We start from the raw sequence: 16,305 nt of genomic DNA on the forward strand, positions 1-16,305 counted from the left end.
TGACGCTGCTTTGAGGAGACCTTCTGTTTTTGTGGATTTCTAAATCATTTTTGCATAACCTTTGCACATTTTTTTTTCTCTTCTTCTCTATTTTGCACATTTCTTTTGCACATCTCTTTACCTGCACTGTTTTGTAAATAGTTTTTGAAATTATACCACATTTTCCTTGTTCTCGTTTTTTATTTTTATTTTATATTATTCTTGGTCTTTTTTTCCCCTGTCAGTTGTTATGGTAACAAAGAAATATCCCACATGTTGGATCAATAAAGCATTTCTGATTCTGATTCTGATTCTGATGAATACATTTGCAGGTTTGCATGGGTTTGCCGGTTTCATTTTCAACCACAGTGTGGCGCTGCAGTTCACAGAAATGATGGCTTTCGCTGTCAACATTGTTGTAAATAACAACTTTATTTAAACAAAGGTTGTGTTTGACCATCAAAAACTTAAGAAAAGAAGTTAGTTCAGGATCAAATGAGGTCAAAGGTTAAAATAACTTTATTTATGAAAAAAAATTGTCTCCAGAATCAATGGGATCATTCCAAAGTTCTCTTAACCCTTGTGCTATCTTAGATGACCCCACCCTTCCATTGACGTGTTATTCCTACCATGACAAAGGTGGATAAAGGTGGAAAGATTACATGTAATCCATGGACACCAGTGAAGATTACAAATCATTGAAGAAGAAAGGTTCAGAGCACTGTCTAGTGGGTCTAGATGACCCAACTCCCAATGTTAAAGTGCCTAGGATAGAACAAAGGTTACAACGAAATCACAAAATTACATGTAATCTTTCCACCTTTATCCACCTTTGTCATGGTAGGGAGAACACGTCAATGGAAGGGTGGGGTCATCTAAGATAGCACAAGGGTTAAAAAAGGTTTTTAGGATTCTAGACATGTTTTTATTTTAGTGCTGATGTTTTCTGTCTGTTTTCTGTCTTAACAGAGGACATGATGTCTTAACAGAGGACATGAAGTTGGCTAATGTTAGGGTAGAAGATGTCCATGATAGAGTGAGGTGGAAAAGGATGATTCGCTGTGGCGACCCCTGATGGGAAAAGCCGAAAGAGAAAGAAGTTTTCTGTCTGTTTTCTGTCACTCGTTTTCTTTCTCTCTCCAACGTCTTCTTGTCATTTACCAGGCAATTCACAACAAGAAAGTTGTTCTTAATCTTTCCTGTCTGGATAGACACATTCTATATAAATATTACATTAAATTTGTGCATTTGAAGTGTTGATTTTTACAAACTAACGTTAACTTAAATACGGTTGAAGTAAGACTTTCAACATTTGAAGAAAAAACACAACAATTTCCTTTCCTCTTTTTTTCTTAATGTAATATAGTTTATTTTTCCACAACCCTTACTGACCTCAACGACTCCAACAGCAGCAGAAACTGTTTCCGGTTTCCCTGTTGACCCTCATTTCTACTTTCAAAGTAAAAGTTTTCTGTGGTTTGACGGCAGTGATGCCTCAGACGCCACATTCCTGTCTGTACGGATGTTTTCTTGTGTCCATGTTCTCTGTTTGCTTCAGTGTGAATTAATGTGTTTTCACCAGGTGGATAAACAACACCAAGTCCAGCTCTGAAAGGGATTTGGCTCAGAGATGTTTGTGAACCATCTGCTGCTTCTTCAGCTCGTCTGCTGGAGGAAATTTGAGTTTGCTGCAACATTCGAACAATCAACTGTATCTGGGACTCTTCTGAGCTTTTATTCTTTGCATTTATCTCTTTCACACATCTCCTGATGGTTGTTATTTCAGAGATGCAGAGGCTTCATCTGCTGAACCAACAGGACGTCCAGCAGCTCCGTCTACAAAAAAAGGATTTTTTTATCCATAAAGTTTTGATTTGTCGTTGGAAAATGATGAGAATCATGGGAGTGAAAGATGATGCCCTTCATTTTCCACATCAGTGAATGTCCGGCCATCACATGAGCCGACAAGGCGCACAGCTGACACCAGATGACCTGCAGTCAGGACCATATGGCACCAAAGATGACACGATGCGCTCGGTCGGCGCGGGTTTGATTCCATCAGGAGCTCAGGCCGCTTTCATTTTGGGCTCCCCGCTCTTCAGTCCAACAGTTTGAGAGCTGATTCTTATGCTCAAGTCAACCTAGACAATTTATGTGTGCTTAGTTCTTAGTTTTACGTTTAACGCAGATACCTTTCTGACGGAGGGCTGAGAGCAGGGCTCTGTGATCAGCATCCAGAGTGGAGTTAGTATGCAGGCGCCATCCTCACGCCTCTCCAGAGCTCGCTCAGAAAAAGCGCTCTGTGCTCCCAGCAGATTCCTGCTGTTTCACTTCCACTAAAGCAACTCTTCAACTTCAGCTGGATTCCAGTCATGGATGCTTATCAAAAAGTGTGGTCTCTTTTATCCTGCTTCTCTCAAGTCCCGCTGCCTCACATGTTGGTGTAAAATATTTAGGTGTTTTGCTGTTTTAGACGCTGTGTAATCGGAGGTTATGTAAAGTATTTAAAACCACGTTGGTGCACGACCTTCAGGGCTTCCCTGAAGACATTTCTAGATTTAACTTCTACTTTTCATGTTATTTTTAATTATACACATCAGCGGTAAAGTAAATTCATTTGGGACTTTGTTGGTATCAAAAAGGGGGTATTATCTTTTCATGGATTGTAATCAATTTAAATTAATAATCTTTGCACATTAAGACAAAATTCAGTTGAATCTGACCTTGTGAAGAAAAAAGGACAGTTACATTGACAGACACTTGTTTTTGGTCCACACTAGGCTTTTGATGCTTAAAAGTTCATCTAACCTCTGGTCTGGACCAGCACTAGCACAATCTGGTCTGCTTGAGACTGAGGGTTTTGGTTTCCCTGCAATTGGACTCTGGTGCAACTGAACTCTGGTGCGGTTCACTACAATGCGAATGCACCAGATTTTGGTTTCCCTGCAGGTTTTTGGTTTCCCTGCAGAGTTTTGGCTCCTGCAGAGCCCTGTGTTTTTACTTGATCTCAACAAATGGCGTATACTCGTATAGCGCTCTTCTACCTTCCTCTAAGGCCCAAAGAATTTTACAGTCACACACACATTCACACACTGATGGCAGCTCTGCTGCAGAACACTGGCGCAAACCTTCCACCTGAGGCAAGGTGGGGTTCAGTGTCTTGTGTCACTTCATTGTCACGTCGACATATGGGCGGGCAAGGCGGGAATCGAACCTGCAATCTATTCTCTTTACTCCTCTCCACTATTCTTGATAATTTATTGGTTATTTAGTTCTCCGTGCCTCTGGTTGGTGCGGTGCGATTCATTTTTTGTCTCTCTCTCCCCACTGGGGGAGCGGGAGTGATGTGGGAGTGATTCCAGATTCCAGTTGGTTCATCTGTGCTCCTGTCCTCGGCCGCGGACCTCGCCTCTGGCTCGTCTCGCACCCCCAGCCGTCCCCCAATTCCATCTGGATGAAGCTCATCTGCTGGACTATTTAAACATGTAGTTGTAAAGTTAGAAAAGCTAATTCTCTCTAAGAGTTCTGGTACATCGCCTGTCCATCCTGGGAGAGGATCCCTCCATCATGTGGACATCTATGAGGTTTCTCCTTCCCTTCCCCATTTTTTTAGGAGTGTAGTTTAATTTAACAATTACCTATTGAATTTTATGTTAATTTCATGTTCTTATACGGTTACCGGTATGAAGCCCATTGAGACAACTATGTTGTAATATTGGGCTATATATATATGAAAAAAAAAAGTGAACTCTGGTGCATTTCACTGCAGTGTGAAGTCATTACTGTCATTACTGTATTTTCACTGCGCCAACAGTCCCACCCACAACTCAATAACGATTATTTGAATGATCTACTGCCAATGTGCAGAAAATTGTTAAAAAATCTTTTAGGCTTTTTGATTTTGGCAAAAAAACTGCATAATTATAGTTAATAGACTACTTAGGAACATTTTACATTAGAAAAAATATATATTTGGAGTGGGACTTTAAAAGGAGTGGAATTTTTTTGTTTCTTTAGAAATTCATCAGCTTACCGTCCATCCGTATCATTACTTTTTACATAATATCATTTCAATATCATACATGACTGCTTAATTTATTGACAACACCTCTTAGTAGGAAAAAAAGAGCATCAGTCAAATCACAAACTTAGTCCAAACAGCTTGTGTGCTATTCAGAAACTCAATCCACTTTGGACAAGACATTTTTTTGCAGTAAAAATAAATAAATTAATAAGAATAATGAGCTTGTTTCACCTTTTTTTTTTTTGCTTTTTATCCAATAGTTTGACTAACTTATCCTCAAATTGATTAAAAACTTTTTTTTCCCTCCTTTTGTAAGACATTTCAGCTCTTCTTCTTCTTTCATATTTGTAAACCTACCGTGATATTTTTCCAGGTTACCATCTGACGCCTTTATGGTTGTTTTTTTTTTTTTTTTTTTAATGTAGTTACCCGTCTAAATTTTGTTTAAATTCCATTGCGTTTCTTTAAGATTTGATGATTTGCGAAATTGCTCTTATTTCGAAGGCCGACTTCCGCTTCCGGGCGTTTCGCGCCGAAAGGAAAACGAGGTAAGAGAAGAACGGTGCTCTGGTGAAACGTCTGTTATTTGATTTAAGATAACTTGTACCTGTGTGAATACAGTGATGTAAGTAGACGTCTGTGTGTTCATTTGAAACACGTTTTGTGTGTGAAATATGTGTTTTAAGAGCGCTACAATGCTCAGCAGAAAATGCTAATATTTGAAAGATGGCGGTTAGCCAAACTTTATAACATTTCCTTAGAACAGAATTTTTTTAAAGTCTTATAATAGCACAGAGCCTTTTGGACCCTTATCTTATATAAATTGATACATAAAATTAATATATAAAATGATTAAAATTATCATTTTAAGATAAAACAATAGTTTTTCACAATTTTGAGTTTCAATAATAATAATAATAATAATGAACTTTATTTGTATAGCACCTTTCAAGATAAAAATCTCAAAGTGCTTCAAAGTAAAACAAAGAATATGAAAAGAATTATAAAAAGGCAATTTAAAAAGATATGTTTATAGCTGCTGTTTAAAAGAAAACAGAGTCTGCAGAATATTAGCCTTTTTTGTTGGTAGATGACTTAACAATGTGCCTAAACGTTACAAACAAAATATAACGTCATTTTAGAAATTACAAATAAAATAATAATAATGATTAAAAATGATGAATATATTTAAGCTTTACTTAAAAAAGGCCAAACCCAAACCAGGAAAGTAGTTGTTTATTGGAAGACAATTCTTAGGAGCAAAATCCATCCAGAAACATTGAATGAATATATGACATCATACACAGATTTCCTTTTTTTTTTTTAAATACATTTCCATCTTAGGAAGCCTGCAAGTAATCCAGAAAGTGGTCCATCCCTGACAGGATCCCCGTTTTCCTTAAGCAGATCCGAGCCCTGAAAAGTGCATCTCATTGGTTTTGGTGTCTGCAGGATGTATGGCACACAGCAGATGATGGAATAAATGAACTAACCCTTATGCCCATACAGAACTCATGCTACACAACGTTTTCAGGACAGCCTTTTTTTTTTAGAAACAAAATAGAATCATAACTTTATCAAGCTTTTATTTTGGGAGGAAAAAAATGTATATTTTTCTGTTGTTTTTTTTTTAAATAGCTAAGCAGATGATTTTAAAGACATCCATCCAAAAGAAAATAAAGCAAATTTATGCTCAGGCATCATTGCATTTTTTAAAACCATCAATATTTACAAAGACTAAAGATTAAAAAAAAAAAGTGAATTTCAATTTTAAATGATCATAAGCTTATCGATAGCGTAGAGTCATTCTTGTCTTACTTATAACACCTATTCATGGACTCTGATAAATTAAACTTTCTCCGTTAACACCTTAAAGGACAAAATGCAGATTCAAATATTGCACAGCATTCATGAAGGCATAAACCGTTTCCATCCAAAACTAAACATGGCATAGTTCCTGTTGACGTGATGCATTTCCTGAAAAAACACAACGGAGGAGGGACACGCCAATCATGACAACATCACACTGAAGAGCTGTAAAACTTTGAGAGAGTTCTTCGCGTTCTCAGTAGAAAGGTTTTGTTACCGTCCATCCCCTGTGAGAAGAGGAGGGGTCTGTGCTTCATTGTTTGTGGCTGAAAAGAAGCCGTTAATGCTTCATGGCGTTCTTGATGGTCCATCTCTGGCCGGTGCACGGCTGCAGGACCAGCAGGTGGCCGAAGTACACGTTGGCAGGCACAACCTCCAGGCAACGCCCGGTGGCTCGGTTCTTGATCCAGTCGTTCTGTCAACCAGCATTAACAAAGAATGGACTTTAATGCGATCAATCAGAGCTTGTTGCTATGGAGACAAACAGCTTTTTGGCGTCGGTCTCACCTGAGAGAACTGCCATGTCTTCTGCTTCACATTGGTCACTTTGTCACAGTGGAGGAGCTGTGGGAAGCTGCTGACCTGATCGTCCACCACGCACCGAGTGTCCTCGCCGGTGCTTCCCAGCGGGCCCAGGAACAGCTGGCTGTCCTTGGTGTAGCGTCCCAGCTGTTGGGAAGTAGAAGGAATCGTTTGAGCACTTTGTCACAAAGCTGGATGTAAATCTGTCTGCTCAATTCAGCCTGATGCTTAAAATATGGCTGATGTTATTCACACGTATTTACGTGCGATCAGCACAAAAAGTGATGGAAATTCGTGTTGGCCATATGTTATAACGTGCAGCCAAGATGCGCATTGCTGCATTGCCAGCGCGTGTTTTAAGTGTGTCCAAGGTTGTATTATCTTTTGCGTCCAACAACAGATAATGGGACTTAGTTATCTGTCACAGATCTACAGTACAAACCCAAAGTTTGGACACACCTTCCCATTCATTTGAATGAGAAGGTGTGTCCAAACGTTTGGTCTGTACTGTCGGTGTGTGAAATGTGTTCTCCGCATTTGACCCTTCCCCTGGAGGAGCAGTGAGCTGCAGAAACAGCCGCGCTCAGGAACCATTTGGTGGTTTAACCCTGGCCACAACCATAATCCTAACCTTAACCCTTCCTATAGGTCCCTGTGGCCAAGAGAGAAGTTCGGGTTGGACGCACGGACTTCAAATATAATGCGCAAATACACTTTCTAAAAATAATTTTTCTAAGCATAACAACAACTTCTGTTCTTTTCTTAATACATCAATGTTTTCTATGAAGAATCTCATTCATCCAGGTTGATTCCATCATATATTACTCCATATATTTGAATTGACAAAGCCTCTTGGATAAAGAGGTGAAACGTCTTCTAACTTTAAAAGCTAAGTCCAGATGACAGCCTCTAAAACTTCCACTAGGATATCAATGATGCAGTACTTTTTGTTTTTTTAATGTATGTCTTCATGAACACAAACCTCTTAGCCAATGAAATGAAGATAGTCTTTTCCTGAATGGACACATTTATATCACCTTTCATGCAAATACTTTGGTTGAAGAAACACTAAAAAAAATATATATATATATACTTTTGCAGAGAAAGAAAAATCTAAACACATTTTATTTATTTATTTACCGTTTAGTTATCCAGGCAAGACAGATTAAAAAATATATTTTTATTTTTAAGTGTGGCCTGGCAAAAGCAAATAATATTACAAGATTTAAAGTCTTAAATTTAAAACTTTAAATCTTGTAAATTTACAACTTTTTCTTGTAAATTTACGAGTTTTAAAGTGATAAGTCCACAAGATTAAAGTGGAAGTGAGCATACAGAGCAGCAGCAGCAAGTGAACGCCTCGCAGCAGCAGAGCAGACCAACATCTAAACTCAACTAAACAGGTGAGCTGAATGTTTATTGACAACGTTCCAAATGTTTGGAGGCTCCTTTGTATGATTTATGTTTTATTCATTGTTTGGTGTCTTGTAGGATCTCTGCAGCCTGATGATGAAGACATCTGTATCCCTGCAGATGTCCACTTCAATCCTTTCTTCCTCCACCAAAGACAAGATCTCTTTCTGTGTGACGTGTCCGTCTGATGAGGCCCAGTTTTCAGCATTTTCAACGTTCTTATGCCAATATAATAGACTATTTTCATTCCTCTATGTTGTTTGTGTGCATGACAGGTTCATGATTTAAGGTGACAAATGGACTTCTGGGTGTGTGAATGAAAAAGAAAATAAAGCAGCTACATCTACGCCCAAACGTGTCTCTGAGCTCCTTATTTTACATATGAAACTCCGCTTTACCGACACCGAGCGCCGGAAAGCCGGCTCCACTGACAATAATCTGGTTTTGAGTCGCCAAAAGGTTCAGAACTTCTTTGTTTTTGAAAACTATCCGGAAATAAAGCGTCACAAAAGACTCCACATCTTTCACCTCTGAGCACGGCTCCAACAAACAACTTTGGTGTTTTTTCTCGTTCAATCTTTTCTCTTTTTTTCTCATAAATGCATAAATATATATTTTTTTAATTTAACAGTTATGATTTTTTTCTAGTAAATTTAGGACTTTAATTTCTTCATTTAAAATACATTTTTTGTTTGTAAACTGGCCCCTAAAACTCTGTCGTAGAAAAGGCTGTTGACGATTGCATGACAATGTTTGTAAAAAGTCTGTTTTAACCCACTAAAAGGTTTTTTGCTTAGGTCTTTTATTAAATCATTTAATTCAGATATTTGTTGAATTAAAATCAGATTTTTCTTTTCTTTGGAAACTCTAAACTCAAATCAATCCAGGGCTCCATGATTGACCGATTACATAAACATGATCCGAAATGTTGTTGAGTTCACATCTTAAGTTTAGTTTGAAATCGTTTTACAGGAATAACGTTTTTGGATCAAACTTGTCCTGTTTTTCTAGTGACAGAGACACTGTTTCAGAAACCGTTGTCTCACCTGAGGACCCCAGCCATGGCAGGGATGGAGGATGGCTGTGTGGTTCTCCTTCATGCCCTGATCCATGCACAGATGGCTTACTTTAGAGTTACGGATCTGCAAAAAAAAACACATCATTCTAAAACTGGATCTGTCCATATACTGCACTAAGAAAACTCTGTTTCTTCTCATTTATTTGTCACAATTAGATGTTATCCAGTTTTTTCTTTTTTGAACACAAGAAACATCTCGCAAAGGTTTTCCTAATTTGTGCTTCTGTGGATTTACATTATTTTTAACCTTTACTTAACCAAAATAAAGACCTATTGAAGTCAGGTCTCTTAAAGGTTAATCTGGGCAAGAGGTCATGTAACCCTTGTGCTATCCTAGGCACTTTAACATTGGGAGTGGGGTCATCTAGACCCACTAGACCAGGGGTCGGGAACCTTTTTTGCCGAGAGAGCCATAAACGCCACATATTTTTAAATGTAATTTTGAAAGAGCCATACAATAATGTAGTGTCCCTTTCCCACACTGAGGCACGGAGACTTAACCTCTTTTAAGGTTCTTTATTCTGGTTACTGCAGACCACAACAAACGCCGTACAATTAATTCAGCAACTAATAAGTCTCTCCCGCCGAGACGAGAGCGCTTCTCCCAACTTTATATTCACCTGCTCCCGCTCCAGCCCTCCCATTTCCCTTATTTGGCCCATAGCTGAACCCCATTGGTCCAAATTACCTAACAACAGGCTGAGCGACAGAACTGAGGGCCAATCAGATCTCTGCTTGGTGCGTGCCAGAACTCAGGCGACCCAACAGCCAAGTTAAACTCTGTCCGCGACAATATGTTTAAAAGTAAATATACAAATGAATGTGTGCATTTGATGTAATTTCAACATTTTTAAAGTACAATAAGTCTGTGGATTCTTTTTAATATTGTTATTCTGTTGCTAATAAATGATGAGTATTTCTCGTGGTAGTTTTGCTGATTGTCTAGTCTGGTTGATACGTGGTGAGTTTCTGCTTCATGCAGGCGTTGAGACTTTAAACGTGATCATAGGTCTGAAAGTTCTGTAGATGATGATGTGAGAAAGACTGCTCACATGCAGACCTGGAGCCAAACACACACTCACACGCCACAGTGAGTGACAGGCAGCGGGTTTTACGTTTTTACAATCCCTGCGCGATTCACCTGCTGCCGGTCCCCACAACCCCTCACCCCCACCCTCTGCTTTCTTCCTCACACATCCCGTCTCCGCAACTGCGCGCTCTTTCTCAGAGACGGGAGCGCGCAGTTTTAGCCACGGCAATTCACAGGTTTTCAGCTGGCACAAACTCTGTGAAATAATAGATAATAGTAAACTGAAAATGCTGGCGCAGATTTCTCTCTCTAAGCACCGCTACTACTGCGCGCCTCTGGCATCGCATCGCACCGAGGACTGGTCTAATGAAAAAAAAAAGTATAATTAAAGATTTGTCTGCGAGCCACATGTGACCATCAAAAGAGCCATATATGGCTCGCGAGCCATAGGTTCCCGACCCCTGCACTAGACAGTGCTCTGAACCTTTTATCTTCAATGATTTGTGATCTTCACTGGTGTCTATGGATTACATGAAATCTTTCCACCTTTGTCATGGTAGGGAGAACACGTCAATGTAAGGGTGGGATCATCTAAGATAGCACAAGGGTTAAGTACATCCTGAAATGTTCATGTGGTGTTTTTCTCTGCATTTCTCGACCGAATTTCCCCGGAAAATGAAGCCATTAGCCATCACAATTCTCTTTGTGATGGAATATACGCAGGTTTCCAATAGACATCTGTCTCTAATAAACGCCTGGCTGTCTGCCAAATTATTTTAATAAACGCGGATATGCAGTATTTGATTCTTCAAAGCTGCTAGGTGGAACCTGCAGGCTTGCATTGTCCATTAACGGACTTTCTTCTTGCGTGACTCACCTCACCGTAGAACAGCGTGTTGTTGTACCTCCTCATCTCCGGGTAAACATTGTCCAGGTACCACTGGAAGCTCTTGCACTGCAGGTTCTTCCTCAGGACAACTCTTTGAGAAATATCTCCATAATCAATGCCGTGATTCTGCGAGATGACAACGGTAAACAGAATGAAACTACATGTCGCGCTGTCTCCTGTAACAGCTGCAGTGGATTTGCGAAATGAGACCGGAACAGCCAATTCCGCACCTCCATGGGAATATTCCAGGCAAGGTAAACGTTGGACTTGTACTCATCCATCCACACCTCGGCAACACGGAGAGCGTTCCGCCGCATGTGGAAGGCAATGTTACTGTGGTAGGGCTTCTTCATTCGAGCGATGTGAGCCACTCTGGAGCAGGGCAGCACCTCCATACTGCCCCCACACAGCCACACCTGACAGAAAGGCCTGCTTTTACTCAACAGTGACATTCCTTAGAGGTCATTTGAAAATCAAAAATAACTGGTGAGGAATCGGTGCTACGTCATCTGACTTGTCTTAAAGCAACTGAATACAACTGGAGAGTGGACATGGAATGAACTGCTCTTTTCAGTCTTGTTATGCCTTTCACAGATGGACAATCATATTTTTGAATGTAGACAAGCTTTGTCTGATTAGCTTTATGTAGAATTTCAGAGGGACGACTACAATCATATCTTTCGAATCACTGCTTTAATTCTTTCAACTCTTCTTTTTGCTGTGAAATTCAATTTTAAAATACTCATGTGACCACTGGTTCTTCACTCTATTGCAGCGTAAAGTTGGTTTCTGTTGGAAAACCTCTCGAGAGAGTTGTTAGGCAGTCAAATCAGGCTCTGAACATGAACTACTGTAGAACCAGTTTAGTGAAAAACTGACAACTAATATTATTTGATGTTTTTTTTACACGAACTTCCCCGTCCACATTTACTCCAATGTAAAAAGGTCCAACTGTAAACGGAAAGAAACGTTTTCATTATAGAAAATTAGTAACTTTTGTGTTCAGGTTTAATACTCACAACACCTGTACTTGGTAAAATTTTTAAAAACCTCACGGTTTGATTCCATTTCTACATGACCCTAGCTTGTGCACAAATTAAAGTGCAGTCTTTTGATTGGGAGCCAACCCTAACGGGCGTGATCAGACAATATGGTAATATCAAGAGAGCAAAAATACTGACCTAAAACCAGCCCAATTTTTCTTTTCTCCTTTTATATTTACCACCATAAATCATCTCTTCCCAAACCTGTTTTCTGCTTCTCCTTGTCAGGACAACCCTCTTTACGTCCTCTTTAATTTTGTCCATAGACTGCTTATTCTCTAGCCTTTGCCAATGACCAAGTCATTGACGTCTGAACTCATCCTTTCGTCTAAAAGGCATCCTTCCCGTTTTGTCCTTTAGAGACACTCATTCATGATCCTCTTTATCACTGTTAATGTAAATGTCAGCATCTTCATTGATGTCACCTCCAATTGTCCCTTCTATCTTTCAGTGAGTGCTACTGTCTGCGGTCCAAACTTCAGCATTGATCTTACTGCAAATCGGTAAACCAGTAAAGTCCCCCTCTAATAAAGTTGTCGCTTTTTGCTCACATGTTTTTTATTTTCAACCACTAGAGGGCCAAAAAAAATCTAGTTTTAACTGTCTGACACACATGATGCCCTCACTTTACAAAGGAGCATTCTTAGCTGCTTGGATTTGGATTTTTGCCTCATAAAGCCCAGGTTCCACTCTTTAATCAAGACCTCTGACATGATTCAGAGGCACAGCATAAACAAAGAGCTAAAAGAGGCTTAAACACATTCCTTGAGCAGGTTTTATGTCTGTGCACACAAACTCTCAAAGCTTCCTGCTGCAAGTGACCTATTTATCTCTGTTGTGCCGCACACACGGGGTCGGTCCTCCAGGACCTTTAATGGGGCCTCATTCATCAGTGGTGTCACACGACGTTGGTCACTGCTCCACTTAAACCTACAGGGGGTAAAACAGGTACGGGGAGCAGGAGGAAAATGGGTGACACACAAACCCTGATCCCCAGCTCGATGTTCTCCCCTCCATAGACGTCCATGCCAGAGTCCAGCAGACCCAAGTCTGCAAAATAGTCACGGTTGGCGACAAAGGAGCAGCCAATCATGGCAGGAGTCCTACAATGAGGAAAACATATGAAAGAATGTAACGAGCATGGGTGGTAAACATCTATCAGAGGACTGGTTGGACTTGGTTTTAATCTTTGGACATGAAGACAGGTTTTCACCTTTCGCCTCTGAATTCACTAGTATTTGCACTTGCCTAATGGGAGCAGACATGTCTCCCTCGTCCCACCACTGCTTGGGGGGATTGATGTACATGCACCAAAGCTCCCAGTTGTAGCCATGGCCCGAGTTCTCGTATCGCTCCACCTCGAATGTGTCGTGCTTGATGTTGTCGATGGAAGGCAGGACGATCCTCCTGTGGTCCTCTTTTATTCTGGCAAGAACCGGTTCTGCCCTGAGAGAGGGAAGTGCACACTTTACCCCGGTTTTGAAGATCTGATGACCTCCAATTCAATGCGATTTTATTTATAAAGCCCAAAACCACAACAACAGTCTTCTCAATGGGTTTTGTACTGGTAATTGTAAAGTAAACATAAAATCCTAAGGATCATGAATTCATAGAATTCCTGAATGAATGGAAATTTCCACATGTTAAACCAACAACATCACTGATTCTGTTTGATTTAACTGAGCCTATCTCAGGATGCTGTGTGCCTGCTTCAGGAGAACTGGACCAGCAGCATTTCAATGTACTGGTAAAACTTTTCCAGATCTGTTCTGGGGCAGATCACGAAGTTGTCTCTTATGTAGAAAGCAAAAGTTTGTGAATGTATTCAGTTTTGAATACATTTTAGGGTTAAGATAAAGTTTCTTTAAAATGTTTTCAGAACTGGAAAAAACGTTCAGGATTTTCAAACATGGGAATTTTAGGAGCAGACCAAAATCTGAAGTGGACCGAACCTCTCAAAATGACAAAGTTTACTTGATAAGGGGTAATGCCCAAAATTAATTCTGACAAAGAAGGCAAAAAAGCCCAATGAAGAAGACCGACTTGTTTTGCTAGTCCTTCCCCTGTTAGACATCACTGTAAAAGGCCCCTGACCCGCCTCACTGTGGTGCATTCACTGACACTATCTTCTAAAATTAAGTTTTGAACACTCTACTATGAAACTTATTTTTTCCAGATTAAGGTGTTAAAATACAAGTAGTCTATACTTTTGAAATAGATAAACAAGTTAAACCAGTTTAACTGTGCAAAAGATTGTTCCGACCTAAAAAAATATCCCAACTTCTCTTGACAACTTTAGAAGCTCTTCTTACTTCTTATTTCTCATTTTTATGTGGATCATAATTAGATAAAAAGAGCATACTGCCACCAACTGTAACTGTATGAAGGATGAGAAACTGTGGGATCTGGACTCAGGTTTGGATGGTTATCGATAATGAGAGCATTTGCTAGGGAGAAGTCTAACAAGGCCAACCTTTGTGCTCCACTTCGTGTCACTACAGATTACCGGGTGTGATTATTATTTTATTTTATTTTTTTAACTTGCCCCTGTACTGTAATGCTTTATGGAAAATTAAGCTTAAAAATGGTAAAGACTCAATAAGGCAAGAAGCCTCAAACACTAACAGGCGTAATTTAAACTGGTGAGCACTTTATCAGTCTGTAGTAGCAAAGCTTTTTACAGCATATTATGTAAAGAATCTACAATCAACTATTAAAAAAAACTATGTGCATTTTGAATGTTTTTGTCAGTTTCCTTCCAATGAACAGATTTACCTTTAGAGGGCTGAAAAAACATTTCATATTTAAGAAAAGGGAGCCGATCCTGAGGGCGTCCACACCATGAAGCAGCCAAATCAGTTAATAAAATTTTAAAACGTCCTTAGCATGCACTTTTATGAAATAGATTCCTGACTGAACTGCTTGCCTTAAGCCTTTTTTTGCTTTAATGCTCCGTGTTTAAAGCCCAATTCTCCAGGCTCAGCCCTCTTATCTCCTCCATCATGAGACTATCAGCTCTATCTAGTAGTTTTATAAACGATAAAGAAAAGCTGAAATTAAATGTCATCAAGTTTGGATAGCAGAACTCAGCTGTGCAACATTAGTAAGTCCATTAATGTGCTTCATCTTCAAAAAACAAACCAAGTCACTCACCATGAAGGGGTGAATTCCACATGGGCATCGAAAAATCCTGTCACCTCTGCCGTGGCCACCTTCCAGCCCTCGATTCTGGCCCGGATCAGCCCCTCTCTCTTCTGGTTCCTCACTATCTTCACCAGGCCCGGGTAGCGCTTGTTGACATACTCCTCCAGCGGTGCCTTCAGCTGCTCTGGAGACCATTGAGAAAAAAATGACACAGACCAAAACACAAAGAACAGAGATGGCTTCCTGTGCCAGACAACACATGTGAAACCACGTCTCCCTCAGCGACAGCTTAAGCCAGAAGATTGCTGGCACTGTCATGGTGAAGAACGCCATCAGGCAAGACCATGTCTGTCTACGGAGGAAGCTGATATGTGCTAAAGCTTCTTTCCCGACTGCCCTTACAGGTGGGAATAGGCTGTCTGCAGGCACAAAAAACGGGCAAACGTGCATCTCACCTGTAGCGGAGAAATTAGATGATCAGAGCTTAGTTTGTGTGGGCATCCTATGGGTGTCCTACGGGGAACCTAAACATCACGTACACCTCCTGTGTTACTAGATCTACTAGATGTGGATGGGCAAGTCCAAGCTTTACGGGCCAGTGTGTCTGCATGATTTCCAGATATTCAAGTCCCACTCATGACTGATTATCTTGTTTAGGTTAGAACATGCCAGTGCAGGGTATGATGGAAAATATGCAGCAATGCGGCCCTCGAGGCCTAGAGTTGCCCACCTCTATATTTTGATTTGATTTGATTTATTGATTTATTTCAAGCATTGTAGTCAAAGCAATAAAAAAAATTACACATATTTATCAAACTCATTACAGAAATGATGAAATGCATAGATTAAAAAGACAGAAAACAAAACAAAAATGTCACTTAAATCACATTTGCTTAATTAAATACAGTGATCATTAACTGAAGTATAAGTAGAGTTTGATATATTGCTTGAAAAGGAGTGGGAAGAAGCAAGCTTATATAATCCCACCCCTACTGAGTTCATTCATTTGATAGTTTTACAGAGTTTTAAATCCGGTTCTGATCAGATAGATTCTCTTCAAGTAACAAAATCCAGTGCCTAGAAATGATTGATGATCTTCAGAAAACATTCATTCATGATTTCAATAAACAGTAACGATACCGATATGTAATAATAATTGATTATCATTAGAACACATGATAAGATTAAACCAGAAATTATTGCTACACATTGCAGATCAAGTAAATAAAATCAATAGCTTATTGATTGTAATTTAAACATTTCAGTTATCATTATTGCACATTACAATGTAACACTCAGTGGTTGTAATTAAAA

The 16,305-nt window shown here is 39.7% G+C and overlaps 1 protein-coding gene and 1 long non-coding RNA gene across 3 annotated transcripts in view; one reads left to right on the forward strand and one right to left on the reverse strand.

Annotated features, from left to right (window-relative positions):
• The first annotated feature begins 4,507 nt into the window (after positions 1-4,507).
• The window catches only part of LOC144981539 (uncharacterized), a 40,186-nt gene continuing 28,388 nt past the window's right edge, over positions 4,508-16,305 (forward strand). Inside the window, exon 1 of one of the 2 annotated variants that reach the window (XR_013647150.1) lies at positions 4,508-4,551. This is a non-coding gene — a long non-coding RNA (uncharacterized LOC144981539). The remainder of the gene's footprint in view (positions 4,552-16,305) is intronic. The other variant, XR_013647149.1, reaches the window with a different exon arrangement.
• galnt17 (polypeptide N-acetylgalactosaminyltransferase 17) overlaps positions 5,222-16,305 on the reverse strand; it is a 41,448-nt gene continuing 30,364 nt past the window's right edge. Inside the window, exons 4-11 of the mRNA XM_023961680.2 lie at positions 15,001-15,175; positions 13,096-13,293; positions 12,833-12,950; positions 11,035-11,220; positions 10,793-10,930; positions 8,854-8,949; positions 6,380-6,541; positions 5,222-6,287 (exon numbers count right to left, since the gene is read on the reverse strand). Coding sequence (XP_023817448.1) covers positions 6,153-6,287; positions 6,380-6,541; positions 8,854-8,949; positions 10,793-10,930; positions 11,035-11,220; positions 12,833-12,950; positions 13,096-13,293; positions 15,001-15,175 — 1,208 coding nt within the window. The 3' untranslated portion in view covers positions 5,222-6,152. The remainder of the gene's footprint in view (positions 6,288-6,379; positions 6,542-8,853; positions 8,950-10,792; positions 10,931-11,034; positions 11,221-12,832; positions 12,951-13,095; positions 13,294-15,000; positions 15,176-16,305) is intronic.

Source organism: Oryzias latipes, chromosome 13 (genome assembly GCF_053564925.1).
Source record: "Oryzias latipes strain Hd-rR chromosome 13, Olatipes_Hd-rR_3.1".
Lineage (NCBI taxonomy): Eukaryota > Metazoa > Chordata > Actinopteri > Beloniformes > Adrianichthyidae > Oryzias > Oryzias latipes.